The sequence below is a fragment of the Falco punctatus genome, assembly GCF_963210335.1.
Source record: "Falco punctatus genome assembly, chromosome: 2".
In the NCBI taxonomy this organism is placed as follows: Eukaryota; Metazoa; Chordata; class Aves; order Falconiformes; family Falconidae; genus Falco; species Falco punctatus.
In genome coordinates this window covers 20467287-20487810 of record NC_137581.1, presented here as the reverse complement: position 1 = coordinate 20487810, position 20524 = coordinate 20467287, and the positions used below count along the sequence as shown (strand labels likewise).

At 37.9% G+C, this 20524-nt stretch overlaps 1 protein-coding gene across 1 annotated transcript in view; it reads left to right on the top strand.

Annotated features, from left to right (window-relative positions):
- MICU2 (mitochondrial calcium uptake 2) overlaps positions 1 to 20524 on the top strand; it is a 151414-nt gene that overhangs the window by 109071 nt on the left and 21819 nt on the right. The window contains exons 3-7 of the mRNA XM_080375404.1: positions 2907 to 2938; positions 3072 to 3147; positions 7735 to 7782; positions 11999 to 12081; positions 17572 to 17634. Coding sequence (XP_080231530.1) covers positions 2907 to 2938; positions 3072 to 3147; positions 7735 to 7782; positions 11999 to 12081; positions 17572 to 17634 — 302 coding nt within the window. The remainder of the gene's footprint in view (positions 1 to 2906; positions 2939 to 3071; positions 3148 to 7734; positions 7783 to 11998; positions 12082 to 17571; positions 17635 to 20524) is intronic.

Sequence of the window (20524 nt, the reverse complement as noted above, 5' to 3'; positions counted from 1 at the left end):
TGGCACACATGCTTACTGACATCTGTATGCCATTTTCACTTAACTAGTTTATTAAATCTTCTGATTTTGAAGCTCATTTGAGAAAAGCACCATTAAAAGGCTCCACATTTATCACCGCTGTATTTACTAAGAAAAGTCGAAATGTCTTTGTTTATCTTTCAATCTGTCCCTTTCCCCCTGCCTTTTTTGCTTTTATTGTAGCTACTGCCCCCTGTGCAGTCAGATGTGGCAGGAGCCACCTCTCACCCACCTCATTCTGCCCCTCACCGTGTCCTGGGGTGATGTGACTGTCTTCTTCTGCCACTCAGCAAAGGCTTCCTCTCCTCCACTAGTCCTTTCACCAGTGCCAAGGTTCCCATATTCAAGGGTAGCATGAGCACCTCTGTATCATTATTGTTACTGCCTTTTCATCTCTGAAAGAGGTCAAATCAGCATGTCAACATTTTAAATGTCCTCAGGAGGGTGGCCACAGTTCAGTGCAAGAGAGCAGATGTTGATGGCAGCCACAGCCGTTTGTATGAGCTCTAGGCAGTTGAGGTTGTAACTGCTGGCTGGTGAAAAGAGTCCATACGTCTACAAGAGATTCTCTTTCCTTATCTTAATTTTTATCAAGGTAGGGTAATTCTCACTAGGGATGTGTTTCCTAAAACTGGGTAGCTGAAGTGTTTCAGGGTTACTGTGCTGAATACAACACAAAGAAGAGAGACATGGTCTTAACCAAATGTAGAGCCTCACAAGCTTGGCCAACTAGTGTCTCAACCGTAGCTCCCAGTGCTTTTCAGCTCGCAGAGTTCTGCTTGTCTCCCTTCATCAAGCTCCTGGTTGCAGTATGTTTCTGCAGTAGCAGGTGTCATCCCCGAGGTGATGCTCTTGGGGCCACCAGGAGAGTGGAATGAGTGGAGCTGCTGTTAACCAGATAAGGGTGTATGACTGCCTTCAGTATAGACAAGTGCAAAGAGCATTTACAGTGAAAAACACTGCAGGGTGGGTTTCCCTTTTTTTCTTTCAGATACTGTTTTTCACAGAGCTACAGCCTGACTCATGCCCTCCTATAAGGCTGCTTGCTATGCAAGTCTCCCAGAGCCAAAAGAGCTGCTGTAGTTTAATTCCACATTGAAGCACGCTGTACAGAGGCCGCAACATTTCAGAGCTGAGATCTAATCGCTTAATTTGCTAAGTAGGCATTTATTAAAATGCTGTGCAGCAGCAAACAGTGTTAGACTGGTGTTCAGGACTCAGCCTTACTAGATGTAGTGACTTTTGATTGTTCTCCCAGCCTTTTACTCGTCTGACTTCTTTTATCTCAAATGAGGCAAAGTAGATTTCATACATCCTGTGAGCTAGAAGATATCTATCTATGTAGCTTTATATATGTGTGTCTACATGGGTGTAAATATATGTACACACTGCACAGAAATGCATTCATCCACAGTAACAGGTGGTGTTGGCAACACCTGTTGCTTGGGTCACTCAACACTCCAGTATTAAAACCCTAATTTTAGTTGCTTATAACTTTTGTCAAACTTAAACATTTGGGTTGAAATGTTATGTGCCAGGTGTCTGCCTTAGGCTGATTTGGGGAGAGGAATTTATCAGCAAAACTGTTTCTGCCCGTTCAGGGAGCAGAGGCCAGGGCGCTGGTTTGCCTGTGCTGAGAAATGACATATTGCTGGTTGAGATGTTCCAGTAGCATCCCTCGTCTGAAGCTAAAAGTTGCCAGTGGAGACCCCCTGCAGCTGAGCATGTCTTATGCCAGCTTTATGGAAATCCACTGTTTTCCAGAGAGTGCACTTCTGTCTGACTAAATTACAGGCCTGTGACAATGCTTGGCAGAACTTTGTTGATGGCTGCCTCCATCATGTCCATTTCCAAACAGTGGTGCTGCACTAGTGATCCTTTGGATGCAAGATGCCCGTGAAACAGCAAAGTAAGCCTCGGAGTCTGAGCATGGAGCAAAGCCAGCTGCTGTGCACAGGGGCACCAGTCCTCAGAGCAAACAAGCAGCTTGGCTTGAGCTTACACAGTGTGAATAAATAGGAGGGGATAGCTGGCTGGAATCCAGAGAAACTGGTGATGAAGGAAGGGAGCAGTGAGCTGAGAGTGGTAAGAGTGAAGGACGCAGGGTTTTAAGAACTGTGTGAGGAACAATGCTGAGGAGACAGACCAGTGTGATAAGGCAGATAGACTGAGAAGGGATGGAGCACAGCTCTGGCCAGTCCGTGATGGCAGGATGTCTGTGGCCCCTGCCTAACCAGCTGAAACATTTCACTGACAATACATCGCAGCTCCTCAAACAGGTGTTTTACACAGGAATACAAGCTATACAGCTGCCACTGGCTCCCCTATTTGAGTGTATGGACTTGAACCTACTAATAAACACTTAGGATTTTGCATGGTTTCATCTGATGCTCTTTCAGGAGCAGAGTTGTTCAATTTACTTCTGCTTAATGGAAACATCAACATTTTTGTTCTTTTTTCTCTTTTTAAATATTTCTTAGCTTTTGCATACTCAGCCTGCACTTGGAAGCATTGTTATGTGTGCATGCAACTCCCTTCGTAAATACTACAGTTGTTTCTTAACTGTATAATCTTGCTTTGGAATCTGTACTACATTTGTAGCTTACAGTATGCAAAATCACACTAGGAAGTCAGTCATAGATACCAAAGCGGGCTGTGGTTTCATCTAGGTTGTAAGAACATTTGAACAGACGGCTGTTATTATTTTAAAATGTTGTCCTTTCTTGATGGTTGTGGGAATTAGAAACAAACTGCCTATTACAAAATACTCTGTTTCATATTACTTAGCGTTTTCCCATTAAAATCTGAAGAAATGCCACAGAACCTGATCAAAGTTTAAAGTCAGTTTGTTATTGAATGATGATGATTTTTTTTTATTATTATTATAGGTAAAGCCTCAGCCAAGAAACTGACAAAAAAGGTAAGCAAAATGTTCCTTTCCTTCTTCAAAAGAACTTGCATTCTTTCTGTTACTCAACTGAATAGACTTCTCTTCCAAAACAGGCTTTATATTTTATTATTTTAATTGTATTTTATTGTTTGTGTCTTTAAAGGAGGTAGATGCTGCACTGCTATGTGTTGCCAAAACTAAACCAGGACCGACCTTTTTTAGGGAGCTTGGTGATAAAGGTAATGAGTGCTTTTGATACTGAAAAATACATCTTGTTTTGTATCTCATTATATGGTATGAATCTGAATGTTTTTTTAAAGAAGTTTCCATGGATTTGACTTCATCCCTATCTAGCCCAGTATATGCCTCCTTGGCAAATCTCTCAGTTATGCAAGAGAGAGTAAAGAGGCAGAGCTGGGAATTGAAAGCCTTCTGAGGTGCAGGAGACATGAAAGAAATTGGAATGCCTACTACTTGTAGAAAAGAAAGGATCTAAAGGCATGACTTCAGCACAAAATGGATTTTTAAGACTTGTTGTTAATAAGCTGCTGTTTCACTGTATAGCTTAAATGCATGGAATCTAAAAATAAAATTTGTATCTAGTTATGTAAAGTAGCATCCCTGATTCCAAGAGCAGTTTATCTTACTTCTCCTTCTTCAGGAGCTCAGTGGCCCTTCGCAGCACCAATGTGCTTTGGTTTCTTCTCACCCAGCATTTCTACCTTATATTGGGCTACATAAAGAAAAAACTCGTGGTGAGAGCTGGGATATTGTTTGTATAAGAATAGGGAAATAAAGAACACTAAGTAAACACCTCATTAGAATAAATTAACTGAAGGGAGAAAAAACCAAGAAGATCAAGGAAGCCAAATAGATGAGTAATTAACCCTTTCACCAGTAACAAAGACTGAAACCACAAACTAATGAGAAAGGCCAACAGCTTCTGTTCAAAAACTTTCTGTATCGTAGACTACAGCCTGAATCCCTTATCCTGTGGGTGTTTCTGGAAAATAAAGGTGCCTTTGCACTGCCACGGCATGAGCCGTGCTCTCTCCACGCGCAGCAGATCCCTGTCAATGGCTGGCAGCTTGTGCCGAGAGGGCAGCCTGCGATCTCAGCCGGTGGCGTTTTGGCTGCCCTTGGGCCTCATGGCCTCTTCTGCCTCCGGTTCACTTCTTGTGTCCTTTTGCAGATGTGGATGGGTCTTCAGCTGGATGCTTTATTGTCAGTCCACTCCTGCAAGACCCAGCATACCCCAAAAGCCCTGAAACATCTCTGAACAAGTTGAACAATTTTTTCCTGTCCTAGGGAAGGCTGGATTTTTTATTGAGTAGTCATTCCCTGCCTTTTCAAATTACTAATCATGTGATTTCCCAGGACTGGGTTTAAAGGATTCTCAGTCTGTAATTCTTGGATATTCTTTCTCTATCCCTGCTTTTTTAGAGCCTTTCTTTTTCTAGTGGCTGACACTGCAAATCCCTGAAGCGCTCTGCCTGAGAAAACAAGGAATCCACCAAAGAAAGAGAAAACACAGCAAATCAGCACAGCCTCCTTTTACTGCACCTCTCCCAGCAGATTGCTTGGCAGAAAGTGGGCTTGGTGATAACGCTGGCATCTTTTGCATTCTGGACAAGGCATTGATCTTGCCTTGTTTAGGACTGTGGGTTTGTGTACTCTGTCCTTCAAAGGTCAGCTGGGAGTTTGAGACGATGCAGGAGCGTTCAGTGCAGTCATCCATATGTCTCCACAACACATGGAGTTTTTACAGTTTTTGGTCGTGATGCTCGTGATGCCTCTCTAGTGACTTTGATGCTTTTGCTTTAAGATGCGTTATTACTACATTTTTTTCAGTGTAAATATTTATGTATTAAATACATTACAAGCAGCAGAATAATGAATCTACAGCTGTTCCACTGTTTAGCTGGGATTATTTTAACTACCTTCAAATTGTTACTTAAATACCAAGTAGAGGGAAAACTGTCATCAGTCCAGTTTGTAAAATGTAGCGCTAGCGAATTCTGCCTTCTAGCGGGCAGTTTTAAAACTCATGTCATACTTTGTGGGTATAGTTATGATTTATTCAGCAATAAATATTGCACTGTCAGCATTTGCTATAAAGTTGAGGGTAGAGATTTCCAGAGAGGGATAGGGAAGGTTCATATAGTGTTAGAAAATGACACTGTTTTGCCAATGCTAACTGCAAATACTTGGCTACAAGTATGCTGAGTCATTCAACAGAATGTAAAGCTTTTGTCTTTTAAATTTTACTTAGACATGGATATAATTTTCTGTGGTTTTGTTGTTTTTATTTTTACATTTGCTGCATTGAATCTTTTAAGTAATGTTGTCCACAAGTTTAAAAAATCTTATCTCAAATTATTTTAGTATAATCGCTCTGCTAGGAAATGCCAGACAGCCTGTGGATTTGCTTTAAGGCACTGAGATGGATTTTAAAGAATAATCAACAAGGTTTTTTACATATTTTTACTATATTTAGCTTTTTACCTATTTCACTATACTGACTTCTCAGTCAGCTTGTGGGAAGATGATGAAAACAGTCTGTGTCTCACCACTGCCCTTTCTTGCAAGGTTCTTAGCCAGCCTCTGCAGTTTAAGTGAATAGCACTATCTTGCTTTTCCCTTGAGCCAACAAGCAAGGTATTGTCTTTAAAGTGGTCTTTTCTTTACATCTTACTATCTCCATATACATTTTGCAGATACTTTCTGCAAAATTTTATAAGATATGTTTCCTGTCTACCCATATAGCTGAAACTCTCCAGGTACTCAGCATTTTCTATCTCGGTTATTACAACTTTGTTTTTTCTCTGACTTTACCAAGCATAATCTGCCATGTTAATATCCTTAAAAATGCATTGATAAATATGTTTTTCTTGCATATCTCCTGTGTATGTATCATCTCTTCTTTTATATGCCAACGCTGTGCTGTCCTTGTTCTGTTTTATTTAGTGTAAGCTGCTTGTTTTCACTTTCCAGGTCTTCCTTATACCCCTGTGCAGCACATCTCAAGACAGCCAGGAGGCAGACTCCCACTTCTCCTTGGCCAGTGATGCTGGCCTTCACCTCTTGCTGGTTCAATGTTCAGGCAGAGATCCTTGTGCTGATACCATTGCAGTCCATGACTGGAGGTGTTTTCTATATAGACTTGAAAGTTACCTCCTCGTCTTCCCTTATATTCTTCCTTTAAAAAGTCATTTGCTGTGTCATGCACAAAACAAAATTAGGGAGTAGGAATCTTGATCACTGCCCATCACACCGTTTGCTTGATTTCTTTTCCTCCCGTTTGTTTATATCCATTTTTTTAATCTTGTCTTCTACTTGGACATATAAGCTAAAATAAATGGGGTAGGAGTTCTTTCTCTGTTTGGTTTCGAATTTGGAAAAATCCTGGATACTTTGTCTGGGAACACGATTCCAAGTTTTACAGCAATGCAAATAATATTTTACATTCTTGCAATGGAAGTAACCCCAAAACTTGTAGCAAAACTAAATCTTTGAGATTAAAATATTTTTTTATTTCCACGGTGTATAGTATGACTGTAGGACTGTGCTGATTTACACGTGGTGCACGCTGGATAATAGGGTGAATAGCCCTATTTTGATGGGGAATAAAGCTGAGATATGGACCCAGAGTGAGCAAGCAACAGGATCAGCATTAGATCAGTCTTTAGCTAAGACTTGTTCTCCTATTTTCAGACTCTTGTATGCAGCAATTTAATATTTCTAAACTCTGGTACTTAAAACTTAGTGTTAAGTCACTGTCGGAGGTCAAACACAAATGCTGTTGGCTCTGCATAGTAATTTATCAGAAGTTAATTGTTTATTACCGAAGCTTAAGTGGATTCCTTATCTATCAATTAACTAAATATAAATTATAAAAAATAGTTTATCTTTGCACAGATAGGCATGTTTGTGCTTCATTATTTTAAGCAGCTTCAGCATTATACAATGTTTAGCTCACAAGTTATAAGTAGCTCAGTTATTTTGAAAAGCGATCTATAAAAAAGCCCTTCACTTTTTTTTTTTCTCCAAACATTATTGCAGGCAGATGGTTCAGATTCTGTTGTTTAACCACCCTCGTTATGCACACTCTATCTTTAGCTTGTACACTATTTTGACGCTATCACATCTTTGTGTTTGTTCAGGCTTTTCACTTAAGGCAGTATTTCAAAGGAAAACACTGGAATTTTCCTTCAAAAGGGGGGAAAATACTTTCACCTTGTAGAAAGGACATGTTCCTATTTAAAAAAAAAAAATTAAAAAATAAAAAAGAAGCCTCCTCTTGGCGCAGGGCCCAGCAGTACTATCAGCACAATCTAGCAGCTTGGCAGCTTTGTGCGTTACCATGTTCCCCTTGAGAATTAGAGGGAAGCTATTCCCCGCCTTCCCGAGGCTGCCAAAGGATGGAGGGCTTTGATCCTTCAGGGTAACGTTAGAGGAGTTCTCCTCCCAGGTACTAAATGTGACAAAGCACATTTAATTTATTTGCCTTTTATATAAACATTGAATGTTTTCAGTGAGAATCCAAAGATTTAGTGTAGGCCCTTTATTTAATACCAAATAAACCTTACTTTCTTGATTAGACGTAAACATTGATGAGTCTCTGGATAGGGAATTTTACCTTCAGACCACTAAAAACAGAAGTAAAAATTTTATTAAATAATAACATGGCTTACTTTAATAACCTATTTAATACAATGTTAAACTACATTTTTTTTATATTTATAAGATTTGATCTTTCAAGTCTTGCTATTAAGTATTTTTAATATTTTTTTTTTGCAAGTCATTCTTTAACTCTTTTATTTCAGGGTTGATATCTTATGCAGAGTACCTATTTTTGCTGACAATCCTTACAAGTAAGTATTATATATTTAAAATATATATGTGTAAATACTCAGTTACTAACAGCTTTCCAGGAACAACTTCTGGTGTGTTTTAGCTTCTAAATTTCTACATTATACTAAAATGTAAAGAACTATTATTATATATAGAGTGATAAGGCATTAATATAAAGTGGATTTAACTGATTGCACCTTACTTCCATGGTGTCATCATTGGTCCATAGTAGTACTTAAAAAATCATGATAATCCCTGCACCATGAGATCAGAAAAGTCTTTCAAGAGACTTAGAGAGAGGGGAGACAGTGGTTACAGGACCACATAAAAAGGGGAAAATGAACAGTGGGGGAAGGTAAATAATTTGTTTTCTGGATAGTAGTTTTAGTCATTTTGGACAATGAGACATTAACATTATAGCTCATGCAGTGGTGTAAAAAGCTGTTGTGTCAGAAAGGTTGTAGCCTATTATTCATGTGTTCAAATACAGAATAGACGATATAAATAAACAGCAGAATTCTGCAGTGTCTTTTTGTTTGACTTTTTAACCCTGTTTTTTTCCTCTGTTCCTTTTACTTTATTTTCTTCAAGTATTTTGCATGTATTTCTGCCCCCTCCTTTGCCTCCTCCCTTTTTCTCTGTCAAGCATATTTTAAAAAACTTTTTTGTTTGGTACTTGCTTTATCTGCAAACAGTAGGTATTTTTTATTGTGTGTGGAAGTGATCTTGGAAATTCTGGTTTTCTTCACCCATACTTCCTCTGTGCCATGCTTGCCACCTCCCTGTGCTGTTCTGATGGAAGCATAGGTGATGCTGGAAAATAGCAAGATTTGAAATAAGATATATGCAATGAGTGTTACGCAGTGAGACCCATAGTCTAGTAGTGCATCAGTCCAAATGCATGTCCATGTAATAGTCCACGTGCAGTCTTGTTTGACTGACTTGTACAGGTCTAACATTTTAAGCAAGGGACAAAGCTAGGCATACTCATGGTATCAGTGGATGGGGAAAGGAGACGAGGAAGCAGTCACTCTTATCCTGATGGACTGTAGATGCTCAAGCTTCATCACTTCCGTGGCTGTGAGGTCCGTGGCAGGGGCTTAAACAAATTGGCAAATTTTCCTTGCTCTAGAAATCCACCCTGTCACAGTGTATTACAAGTAAGTAATGTTGGTCTCCATAGAATGGAGAGAATATGTCCAGCCTTTGCAGATAATGACTGTCGGTACACACCTCTCACACAGCTTAGGTGGCCCTTTTGCAACTTACATATTTCTCAGCAGAACTGCATTACTTCCTACTATGCAGCATGAAGGATAATCTCTTTGGAAACTCCAGCTAGTACACAGTATTAAATAGTATATATGCATTAAGATAACCTACTTAAACGTACAAATATACTGTGTCACCAGCAGTGACTGTCTGGTGCTGCATGCAACTTGAACACGAGTTATACGATGTGTTCAAGTGGTTTTTTTTAAATCAGAAATAATAAGTCTAGCCTAGTTAGAAAGCTGATTCTAAAACATTTCCTGCAACTCAGAAAAGACAGATACTTTTTTTTTTAACAAGGACAACCACAACAGCCACATTATAACTTCAGAAGAATACCTTAATTAAAGTTGCAGAAATAGGTGCCAAAGATTCTATTTCTTTAAAAATCTATGGCGGCTGAAAGTAAATTCACACTGATTTATTGGCTGAAACAATTAGAAAATTGAAGCAGTATCAGAGCAGATTGTTCCACTTCTCCAGACAATCAACTAACGTTATTTTTCACATAATTTATATAGGAATGTATTGAACTGCAAAAACAGAGGCACTTTTTGATGCAGAATAAAAATGCAGTGCTAATATTGCTGCTTTGGTTACACAGAGGGTTATCATTGTGATCAGTTTGAAAGCAAATATCAACAAGTGTTAGTGCCTCTATCTTTGCCTAACAAGTATCCCATGTCAGTCGACCCCCAGTTACACAACTTACTTATCTCAGTAGTGAGAATTAATGTGAGATTTCTTAAAGCAGCCATTAGTATTTAAATGACTACTGCTAAGTCACCAACAGAGCAATAGGGAAACAGGAGAAGAGTCACCAAGTTTCCAGAGTCCCGGTTCCAGGACACTACTGACGAGACCATGCTGCCTGTTGTACAACTTGAAAATGTGATTTTGTGACAGGCAAAGGTTTTATTTTGCCCCTCTGATCCCCTTTTCTCTTTTCTGTTTGCCTTGTATCATCGCAGTCTTTTTTTTTCTTCCAGTGCTGTATTGAATTTCATTTCCAGCAGTTGTGTACTGGAGCTGCTGGTAAAGCCCTGCCTGGTGAAGGAGCCCAGGAGCTAAAGTTGTCACCTTTACGTAAAGCTTCATCTCAGTTAGCCAGTCACAGGAGTTGACAGCTTGGTCAACATAGGAATAGTTGGAGGGGAAGCACCTAGGTATTAACCTGCACTCATAGCCAAGATGAAGCTTTTCTGTTCAGATTTTGGAATTTTGCCTGATTCTAATTAAATACAAATATATCTGAGGTAGTTTTTGAACTGTGCTTATTTTACGAACACATACCTTTGGGTTTACATCATATCAGATAAGTATGTCATCTCTGAACACTATAAGCAGCTTTAGGTCCTACATTTTCAGTAACAGCTCTCTTATCTGAAAATTGCAACACAGATGGTATGAATTACTATTAAATACATCAACTACTTTTATTCTCTAAATATGTTCTAAGATAGGCTCTTCTTGCTTTTATACTAGTAACACAAATTTAGCATGTGGCATTTCCATGGAAAGGAAGCCAGGTTTGATTATTGCAGCCTAGTTGCTGGGGAAGGTCTCTGCTGTGCAGATTGCAGCGGTGTTTATAAAATAACCCTGTGTCACAAGGTTGCTCCACAAAGAACATCAGTTGGCTGCTAAAGGTGTAGTTATTTCTAAAATGTAAAAATAGTGCTCTCTTTAACCATCTTGTAATCACTTAAAAGGGAACAGTATCTCTTCAAATTGTTCCCTTTGCAGAAAGATTAAAAAAAAAAAAAAAAAAAAAGCAAAACTTATAACTTCACAGAATGGAGCTGGAAGAAGAACGTATTTCCAAAAGAAAAACTCCAAAGGCATTAGAGTTTTTTTGGAGATACTGTTTCACTGCCCTCATGAGTCCAACATTGTTCTTGGAAACATGAATACATTCTAGGGACAAGAAGTCCATGGCTTTCATATTAATGCCTGACTTGACTGGGTTGTGGAATTAATTCACCTGCTCCAGAAATTACTGGGATAAGTGTTTGCTACTGCAGTGAACTATAACTACATTTCAGCAGCATGCTGCTCCTGTGTGGGCTGCTAATGAGTGAGGCCACCTCCTGTAAGCAAAGTAAGATCAGGAAATTGTGGGAAGGACCTCAAAACACACCAGGTTTTTATAGCACCTGCAAGATCCAGAACTTATTACATTTTTGTGCTGAAAAGAAACATCCACTCGGTGAAGGAAATGCAGGGTAAAATTGTATAAAATTCCTGAAAAAGTCAGCTTGATGGGAGTCATACAAAACATGCTTTTGTCCAAAAAGGCCAGAAAGAGTGGTTTATTACATCTCAGTAACATCTGAGTACACTGTTTAGGGAGGAAGGAGAAAGGTAGGAAAAAAAAAAAAAAAGGCCTGGGGGCTAACACAGCAGGAGCAGGAGCCGAGAGAGCTGGCCATCGTTACAAGATCAGTCTGTTTGCTAGGGAAGACTGCAAATACTGGCATCCAGTAATGCATGCAAGGAGTACCAGAGGAGTACACTAAGCTCTTTCATGCAGTTTGGGGATAATTATTGGTTTCTCAAGGCACTTTCCAGGCTTCTCACCTGAAAAGGAGCTCTAACGATCAAGGCAGAGCTAGACTTCAGAAATTACATGGGATTATGGAGACATCTGTAGAGAAGATCTAAGACCAGGACGGTAAGACACACAATATTTTCACAGTTGTTGGGATCAGATGGACATTCATGGCTGTACTTAGGCACTGCTGGCATTTCTTGCATTAATTATCCCTTGAAATGGTAGTTAAAAGGTGCTTTAAAAGTTTGCTTATATTGGAGGAGGTGCATGTGGTTTACTGGAAATGTCATGCATGCATAACAATGGAGACCTGGACCATAGGCAATATTCCTTTTGCATTAAATATTTAAGTACTAGGGTAAGTGTGTGTATGTGTATTTACAATAAAGTTCTTTTGCAATTTGTTGCAGAGCCCCAGACTGGATTTCAGATTGCCTTTAAAATGTTGGATACAGATGGCAATGAACAAGTTGAAAAGAAAGAATTCTTTAAGGTATGTGTATTTATATGCGTATAAAATTTAAAGCATTTAAATAGTTCCATGGGTTATATTTGCTAAATGTAGGTTCATTAAAATCTTCAAACCTATTTTTCAGTCCAATCTATGATCACATACTTACTAAAATGCTTTATATGAAAGTAGCACATACCAAAACATTGCTATACAAGTACTTAGTATATTTGAATCCACTTTTATAAATGTTACCTTTGACTTGTATCTAAAATCTGTTTCTGGGAAGGTAAGAATTGTTGTACATCCCTTAATCCCATGAGCTAATTTAAATAAATATTTGCAAAAGTTTTTTATTTTCTAAATATTCACATATATTCATGAATTCACACTCTGGAGAATAACAGCAGATTCCCCCATATTTTGTATAAAATCTGGAGTAGAAATGCAGATGCTTAATAAGAAAATCTTGCTCTGACGTTTTAAAGAACAGGCTTAATTATGTAACTTATTCAACTTTTAAGTATTTAACAGGAGACTTTTAACGAAATACTTCTTGTCAGAAGTTGGATGCAAAATTAAAAAATATAATTTGTCATAGACCTGCTCAGCTTAATTCAGATTCTTCATTCGTATTGGAGGTGACTAGAGAGATGATTTCATAAGAAACTGAAATGGCTACTACAATACAAATTATTTTCTGTCACTAGGATAAAATTAAAGATGATCATTAATGCAACAACTCCAGAGAAACATAGAATCTGAAGCTTATAAAGATGCAACTGTTGATAGAAAAATTGCCAAAAAATTATTTAAATGTACTTTCATAGCCTTAAATTCTGAATTAATGTTACAATAGCTGTTAGCATGTGTTTTGCACTGGTAGCCAATTTTTCAGTGAATTCTCTCTTAATAAGATTACAATTGATGAGACATACTTAAATATATTTTAAAATATTGTAAAAATACTTCTAGACTTAGCAGTAGTATTTGAAAATTATACATGAAATTAGACCATTTCCCAAGACAGTGTTCCCCAAAGTCCCTAACTGAGCCTGCAGATACCCTGCACTTATTTGTTGCTACACAAAACCTTTGAAGTTTGAAGACTTGCTCTGTTAAAATGTTAATTATTATGCTGATTAACAAGAAATCAAATTCTAAGTAAGGCCTTGATTTTTAACCTACTGAACCTGGGGCAATCCCAGTGCATTGTTATCAGAGTAGCAGTGCCCTGATCACTGAAATATGTCTGTTGTGGATGTATTGTTCATCTGCAAAACAGTATGTTGCAAGGGAAAGCAAGTCCGTGGACACAAGTGAACATGTTCAGCCTGTAGTGTCTCTGCACCAGAATGCCATGTTAGCAGTACTTCCTTTAAATAGGTTCTGTATCAGTTAAGCAAATATGGAGATACTTGCAGAAATACAGCACAACTCTCTTGAGGAGATGTACAGTATGTCATATTTAATAGCCATTATCCATTGCAGGTAATTCTAATTGAATCAGCTAGTATAAACAACAGAAAGTCATCAAAAGCAGAGGTGAACACAATAATTTGATCTCTGTAGAGACAATCAAATTAAATGAAAATTATTCTGGTTAGATAGATTGTTACTTCAGATTTCCTTTAAGGGCTATATTGATAAATTAATATGAAGTTGTAAAAAAAAAAAAAAATAACAAAATGCTATGCCAACTCACAAGAATCATTACATTCAAAGAAGCCCCACAGGATGTAAGTTAATCAAAAGGCGAGTTTTCTGACACGACTGTTTACTTAACATTTATAAGCGGTGACTATTTTAAAGCAAAACTTGATTTTTATAGGTTAGGTTTAAAAATAAAATGTCTTAAATGTAAGAATCTGGGAAAATGTGTGTGCATTAATCTCTGTGTACTCTAGTTCTGTATGCGTCGTAGAAAGCTTCTGTATGTCTAATAAATCAGTAGATTTTGTGGTTCATCTGCCATTTGTCTTGTCCCAGTTGGCATCTTAGGAAAATACATTTGAACTATTCTGTGGTTATTTCCACACTGTATTTGACAATGATATCAGGAAACATATGTAAGGAAAGAGCAGTGGAAAAGCATAGTGAAGAAGCAGTTGTTGGGAGGCGGTTATTGTAAGCAGGATGTGATGGGAAAAGAAATTTCAGTGCTACTTCATTCTCTTGCTTTGTCACCTCTTCTTCTCCCAACTTCCCATCCATTATCTACTAAGACATCTATGTACATCTGTGTTACCTGTTGATCTAGGCAGTAAATGCTTTGAGGTAAGAACTTGCCTTTCAGTTTGCAAAATGTCCATCGTTCTTTGAATTGTATATCTCAACCCTGACGCGTTACTGCATAAACAGGCACAAGATGTGTCGTGGAATTATTTAGGAAAGGGAGAAGGGTGAGAAAGAGACTCTACAACCCAAGTCCTTAGTGCCTACAGTGCGTGGTGGAGATAGGCTGTTCAGACCTATACGAATCACACACTGAAGGAGTGTGAGATGCAGGATTTCCCAGTAGATTCAGTGCTTTTTGCTAACTTAAATGAATGTTCAGGAAAGGAGATCTTGAATGCAATTCTGTGTTTTCAGCAAGAGAGGTTTATCTTGTCCTCTGTAGCCTTTCCATTTCTGTGCACATTTTCTTCCTTTCCAGTAGGAGTTAAAAGCCTGTCCCTTCCCAGGGTCAGAAAACTTGTTCTCTCTCCTCCCTCCTCCTTTCTACCCAAGCCAGTCTATTCTTAATTTCTGCTTCTTCCATGTTTCAGTGGTAAATATTCACGATACAAGAGACATTTCAACATTGGGCCCAGAATCACAGCAATCTGTATTTTGAGGTGGGCATCTGCAAGGATTTGTGCCTTTGCCCTGCAACTCCAAAGTGAAGAAGATGTGGTAGAAATGGCATGTTCACAGATGTTAGTAGTCATCCTTTAATCAGCCCCTGCTAGAGTGCAAAGAATTGTTTCTCAGAGCCGTATTACCTGCATCTTTATGAAGACAGGAAGATACTGCTGTGAACTCTGCACTTCCAGGACATTCACATGAGACTTGGTGAGGGGGATTTCCAGACACGCACATAATAACCCATACACATTAATCTGAGACCTCCCATCAAGAATAAGGCTACCAAAGATCCCAAAATCCCCAGAAGGTGAGGAATTTCCCTAACCTTGTCCTGATTAAAGATTTAGAAGTAAAATTAATGACAGTTCAAAACTATTGGGAATGAAGGTATGGTAAGTGATGGCACATGCAAAAGCTATGCGATTTAGAATTTCCAAATAGACTGTCTTTATATACTTGTCCTGAACAGCTGATGCCACAAAAGACTTGGAGAGGTTCATCTAGGGCTGAATGAACCAGCATCTGGCACTGTCAGCAGCTGTGGTGGTTTGCTCTGCAGTCCTAGAGCATCCGCAAGCACTAATCCCTCTCTCACAACTGGAAGATGCAAAATCACCTTTTGTTTTTTAAGACTGACATAGCCTTTCTGCCAGCTCTTGTCTTCAGAAAAGATTAGTGTCTTTAGTAAAGAGGCATAATAGGTCTCATTATCTTTGAATTAGCCATTGGGATCTCGAGTGATGAACAGATGCAAATATTAAATACAGATAAATGTTACAAGGAGCAGTTGTGTATTAGAGTCCGTTTCTCGAGGGCAGAGTTCTTCTCCCTCTGTGAGTAATTGCTGTTTTATGCTGGAAAATATCTGCAAACTACTGGAAATAGTTTCAAGCACTATAAGGGTTTACACACGGTATAAGAAAACAATAACTAAATCTTCCAGGACACTTGTGAAAAAAATTATACTGTGTGTCTGTCATCTTTAGTAGTGTCTGCAGATTTTTTGAGTCATTTAAAAATAAAATGTCTAAGAAAAAAATCATATTTTCTCTGGTTTAGAAAGTATTTACAGTTGTATTTCTTGTGTGTGAGCAAAAGGTGGACTTTTCAGGTAAGAAAAAATGTAATTTTTTGGTGAGAATATGGATGAACAGTTGTGGTTTTATCCAGAGCTCATATCGCTTTGATATGAAGAAGTTCATAATGCTTTTACTGTACTAGTCAATTTTTCAAAATACTTCAAAAATAAAAGTAATTTGGAAGAACTAGTACTGTTTAATTGTCTTGTTTTATGGTATTTATTTTGTTAAATAATATCAAGGCATGCCATTCAAAAATAATAATAGAAAGTAGCTATCCTAAGGAACTCAAAAACCAAGGCTATAAAAAAAACCCCGCCACAGACCAAGTGAATTAGTCAAAATCTGAAAGCCAAAGGAAGACCTTCAAACAGTGGGTTTTCTCCTGCTCACTGCTTACAAGCCCATATTGCTTTTCTGAACAACATAAAAAAAAAAAAAAAGGGAAAAATAATAAAGCCCTAAGAAGAGATTTGAAAACCATATAAAATAATGGCTATGCAAATTTAGTCATGCAGTTTTTTCCCCGGTTTTAATGGACAGGGTGAGGAATCACTCAGAAACGTTTGAGAAGCAAACCAGCAGCTTCAAAAACCCTGAGCTTTAAAAACATCTTTCCTAACGTCTCCAAATCCAGAGTGATGGGTGTTAAGTCTGTATCTATACCTGAAATGTAATAAGTCCCTTCTCCTTTCATTTTTGCTGTCATTTTGAGGATTCATGCAAATGTCTGTGAAAGGTAGGTATACCCCTTGTGCTATGTTAAATCGCTCATTCTTGTAGCAGTGTTGACCTCCCAAGCTAAAACAAAGTCAAAGAAACCTTGCAGCTGAGATATACTTAAGGTGCTGCAAATGAATACACTTTCTATATTACCTTAAAGCCTTACTTGGGGCAGTGGAAGTTATGTTTTAAAATGTGACTCAGTTCAGTACTTCTAAAAATCTTAGCTAACACGTTCAAGATTCATTTATTTGTGGGGTGGAGGGGAATCTCAAACCACATTCTGTTTAATGCCAGTTATGAAAATGCATTTGCTTATTTAATTAAATTTTTATTGTTACTTGTATAGTACTTCATGTGAACAGGTATGTTTTTCATGTCTAAAAGATTATGTCTGTGTAAACCTGTGTAAAGCTATCAGGAGGACTGTATGAAGATCACACAATTGTTTTTATTTCCCAATTGACCCTTGATGATATACCCCTGAGTTTCGTGAATGCTAAGATTCTAGCACATGAACATCTCCTCTACAAATAGAGTAAATGCTGGGTTGCAAGAGATAGATTCATATGCTCTGCTTGGCTGTATTAACCACAGTAGATAAGATGTTCCTGGGCGAAAGTGTGTCTGAATAACAAAATATCTTTCAATATGCAAATACTTTGTCATCACTAGAGAACCTGGCAGAAACATAATACTTACTTTATAGTTAAGACTTATATAAGTTAAGTTTAATAATATTAAGACTAATATAAGTTAAGACTTACATAAGACTTTATAGTTAAGAAAAGGTGAAATTAATGCAAGTTTCTGAAAAAGGAGACTCTTGCAAGACCCAATTTGTAATTTTCCTCTGTGTTTTTTCCTGTTTTAACAAATACAGCTACAGAGAATCATTGGGAAGGAAGATGATTTGAAAACAGCTGGAGATGAAACAGTATTTCGGGTATGAAATAGAGATACATTTTTCTTTGCAAACACATTGTTGTATTTCCCATGAACTTTGTTAATTTCTCAGAAGTTTTAGATACATATATAAGCATCAGTATTAGTGCTTTAATTAAAGTGCATGATTTGTAAATTGCGTTCTAACTGGGGAAGAAAAATGTTTTGTCACTTCTGAATCTATCAATGAAATCCGTACAATTAATGTATTTCATTACTGTGTAGTGACTCTGTTATGTAGTTTCTGTAAGCCTTTGTTTCAAAGTAACTGTCTTCAATTTATGAAAAACTCAGAAAAGAGTTTTGTATTGGCTGTATTGACATATGAGAAAAGATGACTTTCCAAACAGAAATTGGTACCTTAAACTTACCTAAGTGCTGCTGTTCCAGTAATAACAGCTTACTCTGAGTTGGTTTGAAATGTTATTGCTGTCATTGAGGTGACAAATGCAAGGATTACTTTAGTTAGGTCCACTTCCAGAAAGAATGGTGTAGATGCAAAGCAGAAGAAACGATCTTAGAGTGTGATCTTCCAATGGGGTTAGACGTTTCACTGGATTGCAGACCATTAGCAAATGTCAAATACATCTCATCAATGGAAGGAGCAAGCAAATTCTTGCTCTCTTCTGGCTGTTTTCCCCTGAATCCTGTCACTGCAACCTACCTTCTTCCCGCCTAGAGTCTTTGTCAGCTGCCATCTCTTCTTCACTCTGTAGTCAGCACAGAGACAAGATATTCTGTAGCCTGGATGAGATTGAAGGAGACTGAAGACAAAGAGGTGTGAAGGTCCTGAGCGTACTGCAAACACCTCAGAAGCAACTGATGAACCAGGGCAAAGGAGGTGGAGACTACAGATCTATTATCTCCGTCTATTACTATAAGGTGCTGCTTACATCAGCAGCACTACTTTTGCTGTAATGCTTAAATTGGATGGTGTGGCTGAAGGGAATTTTTCTTACTGAAAACTTGCTTTCAGTTGTAAGCTGAAACAGTCATGAGGCAAGGACTGCTTATGTTGGAAGCATTCAATAAGAAATTTATATGGGGCTTTGCTTTATAAATCTTTCATGCATCAGCAGTTTCTGCGAAGAGTTGGTCCGGATTGTGTTCTTTACTTTTCCACCTGCCTGGGAAAAAAATGGAAGTGGTGGTGTTGCTAACACCTTTAATATTTACTAGGCATGAACAAAAACTGTCTTCTGCTGCATAAAAGTCTTGCTCCCTCAGTATGCATCTGGAGTTCAGATAAAAATTGTTTGACTGACTAATAACCATCTCCTTTCTTGAATCTTTTCATCAGTCACCAGATTAAAATACCTAGGATTTATAGGTTTGCCTGCTCCTCAAAACCTATTTTAGTTGAGACTTAGCTGCTATGACAGTGAAAGAGAAAGGATTCTGCATGAATGCACAGCTATAGTATAAGATTTCCAGAGAAACTTTGATACAGTTGGACAGATTTAGTTGTAAACACTTATTGGGAGGTAATAAAATACCTGAGCCTGGATGTCTCTTAACTTGGTTTTTGTCTTTCTTGAAATTTATCTTCAGAATTCTCCATTGAGAAAAATCTGAAGTTATTGTAATCAGAAAATATTATTTAATATAGTTCCTTAGATTATAAATGGAATTACAATATGTTCAAAAGAAGAATTAAATAGTTTTGGGGCGTACAGCTATCTTGAAATTCTTCTGGTCTCTGTATTTCTACTTGGCAAAGTCCAAATTTTCTTCTAATTTTTATTTTCTTTCTTGTCTCCATCTCTCACAAAAGAGGTTTATTGTTTTTATAGGCAGTGAATCTGACTATACAGTGTAGCCAGTGCATATGTTTTTACCCCTTTTTTTAATAATTTTTGCAGTCATAGTATTAATTTCAAGCAAAGTAGATAAAGCATAGAAATATGGTTTTTAAATTGACTAGGTTCTATGAAAGCTGAGACACTGCAGCAGTTTAGTGTTTGGGATAGTTCTTTATTTCCACAGCACTTTCACAATTCGGCTATGAGTTTGCTAGCTTTTCAAAGTAAACCCAGTCTCTGATACCAGATGGAAAATGTCACTGACTTACAAAAATAAGGTTTAAATGGTAGTGTGCAACTTTATTTAACCAGCAGGTATATCCAGGTATGTTTCCTGTACAGTGTGTAGACAAAGGTCCCAGTCATTTACTGTATGGAGATACCACTTAATACAGTATCTCAATGAGTATATTAGGAAAAGAAAAAGCAGTTCATTTGCTGTGCTCCCAGGGTGCTTGTATCTCTGCCTGTTTTATTGAGACTTTGACATACACATCTAAAATTCAAAATTTCACCACTTAGTAATAGCCCTTGAATGAGAATGCAGTGGACTTGGTTATCCAGACAAATATATTTAAACTGAGGGATTTTTTTTCCCCCAGTATTGTAATTGATGCCAGAAGAAAAGCCAAAAAATCTGCCCAGCCTTAACCAGCCCAGTCTTTTGGGAAGTACCTTGCTGACTTTTGCAGAGCAGGCAATCTGATTTACTCATAGCACAGGTGCACACTCAGTGAAGGAGAGGTGGAGGCAGACTTGCAAGACTGGCAACCTGGTTCTTTCTAACTCGACTCGAGAAAATGATGTAAAAGTTTCCTAGCAGAACTGTTCAGGCTGCTCTGATAGTGTTCTAGCACACCAGCATTCTGGTAGAGTGAAAACAATGCCAATGGTTGCAGATACCTATTGTACAGCCCAGTTGTCTGGATCAGGGACTCTGCTCTTGGCCCTTCAACTTAGATTAATGAGTTACTGAGTAGTTTCAATACCTCTAATTTGATATGCTTTGTGTAATGGCTAATCTTAGAAATTAATTTTAGCTGTTGTTAGGAAAGGAATGATAATATAGAATGTTCTATATTTGTTCTT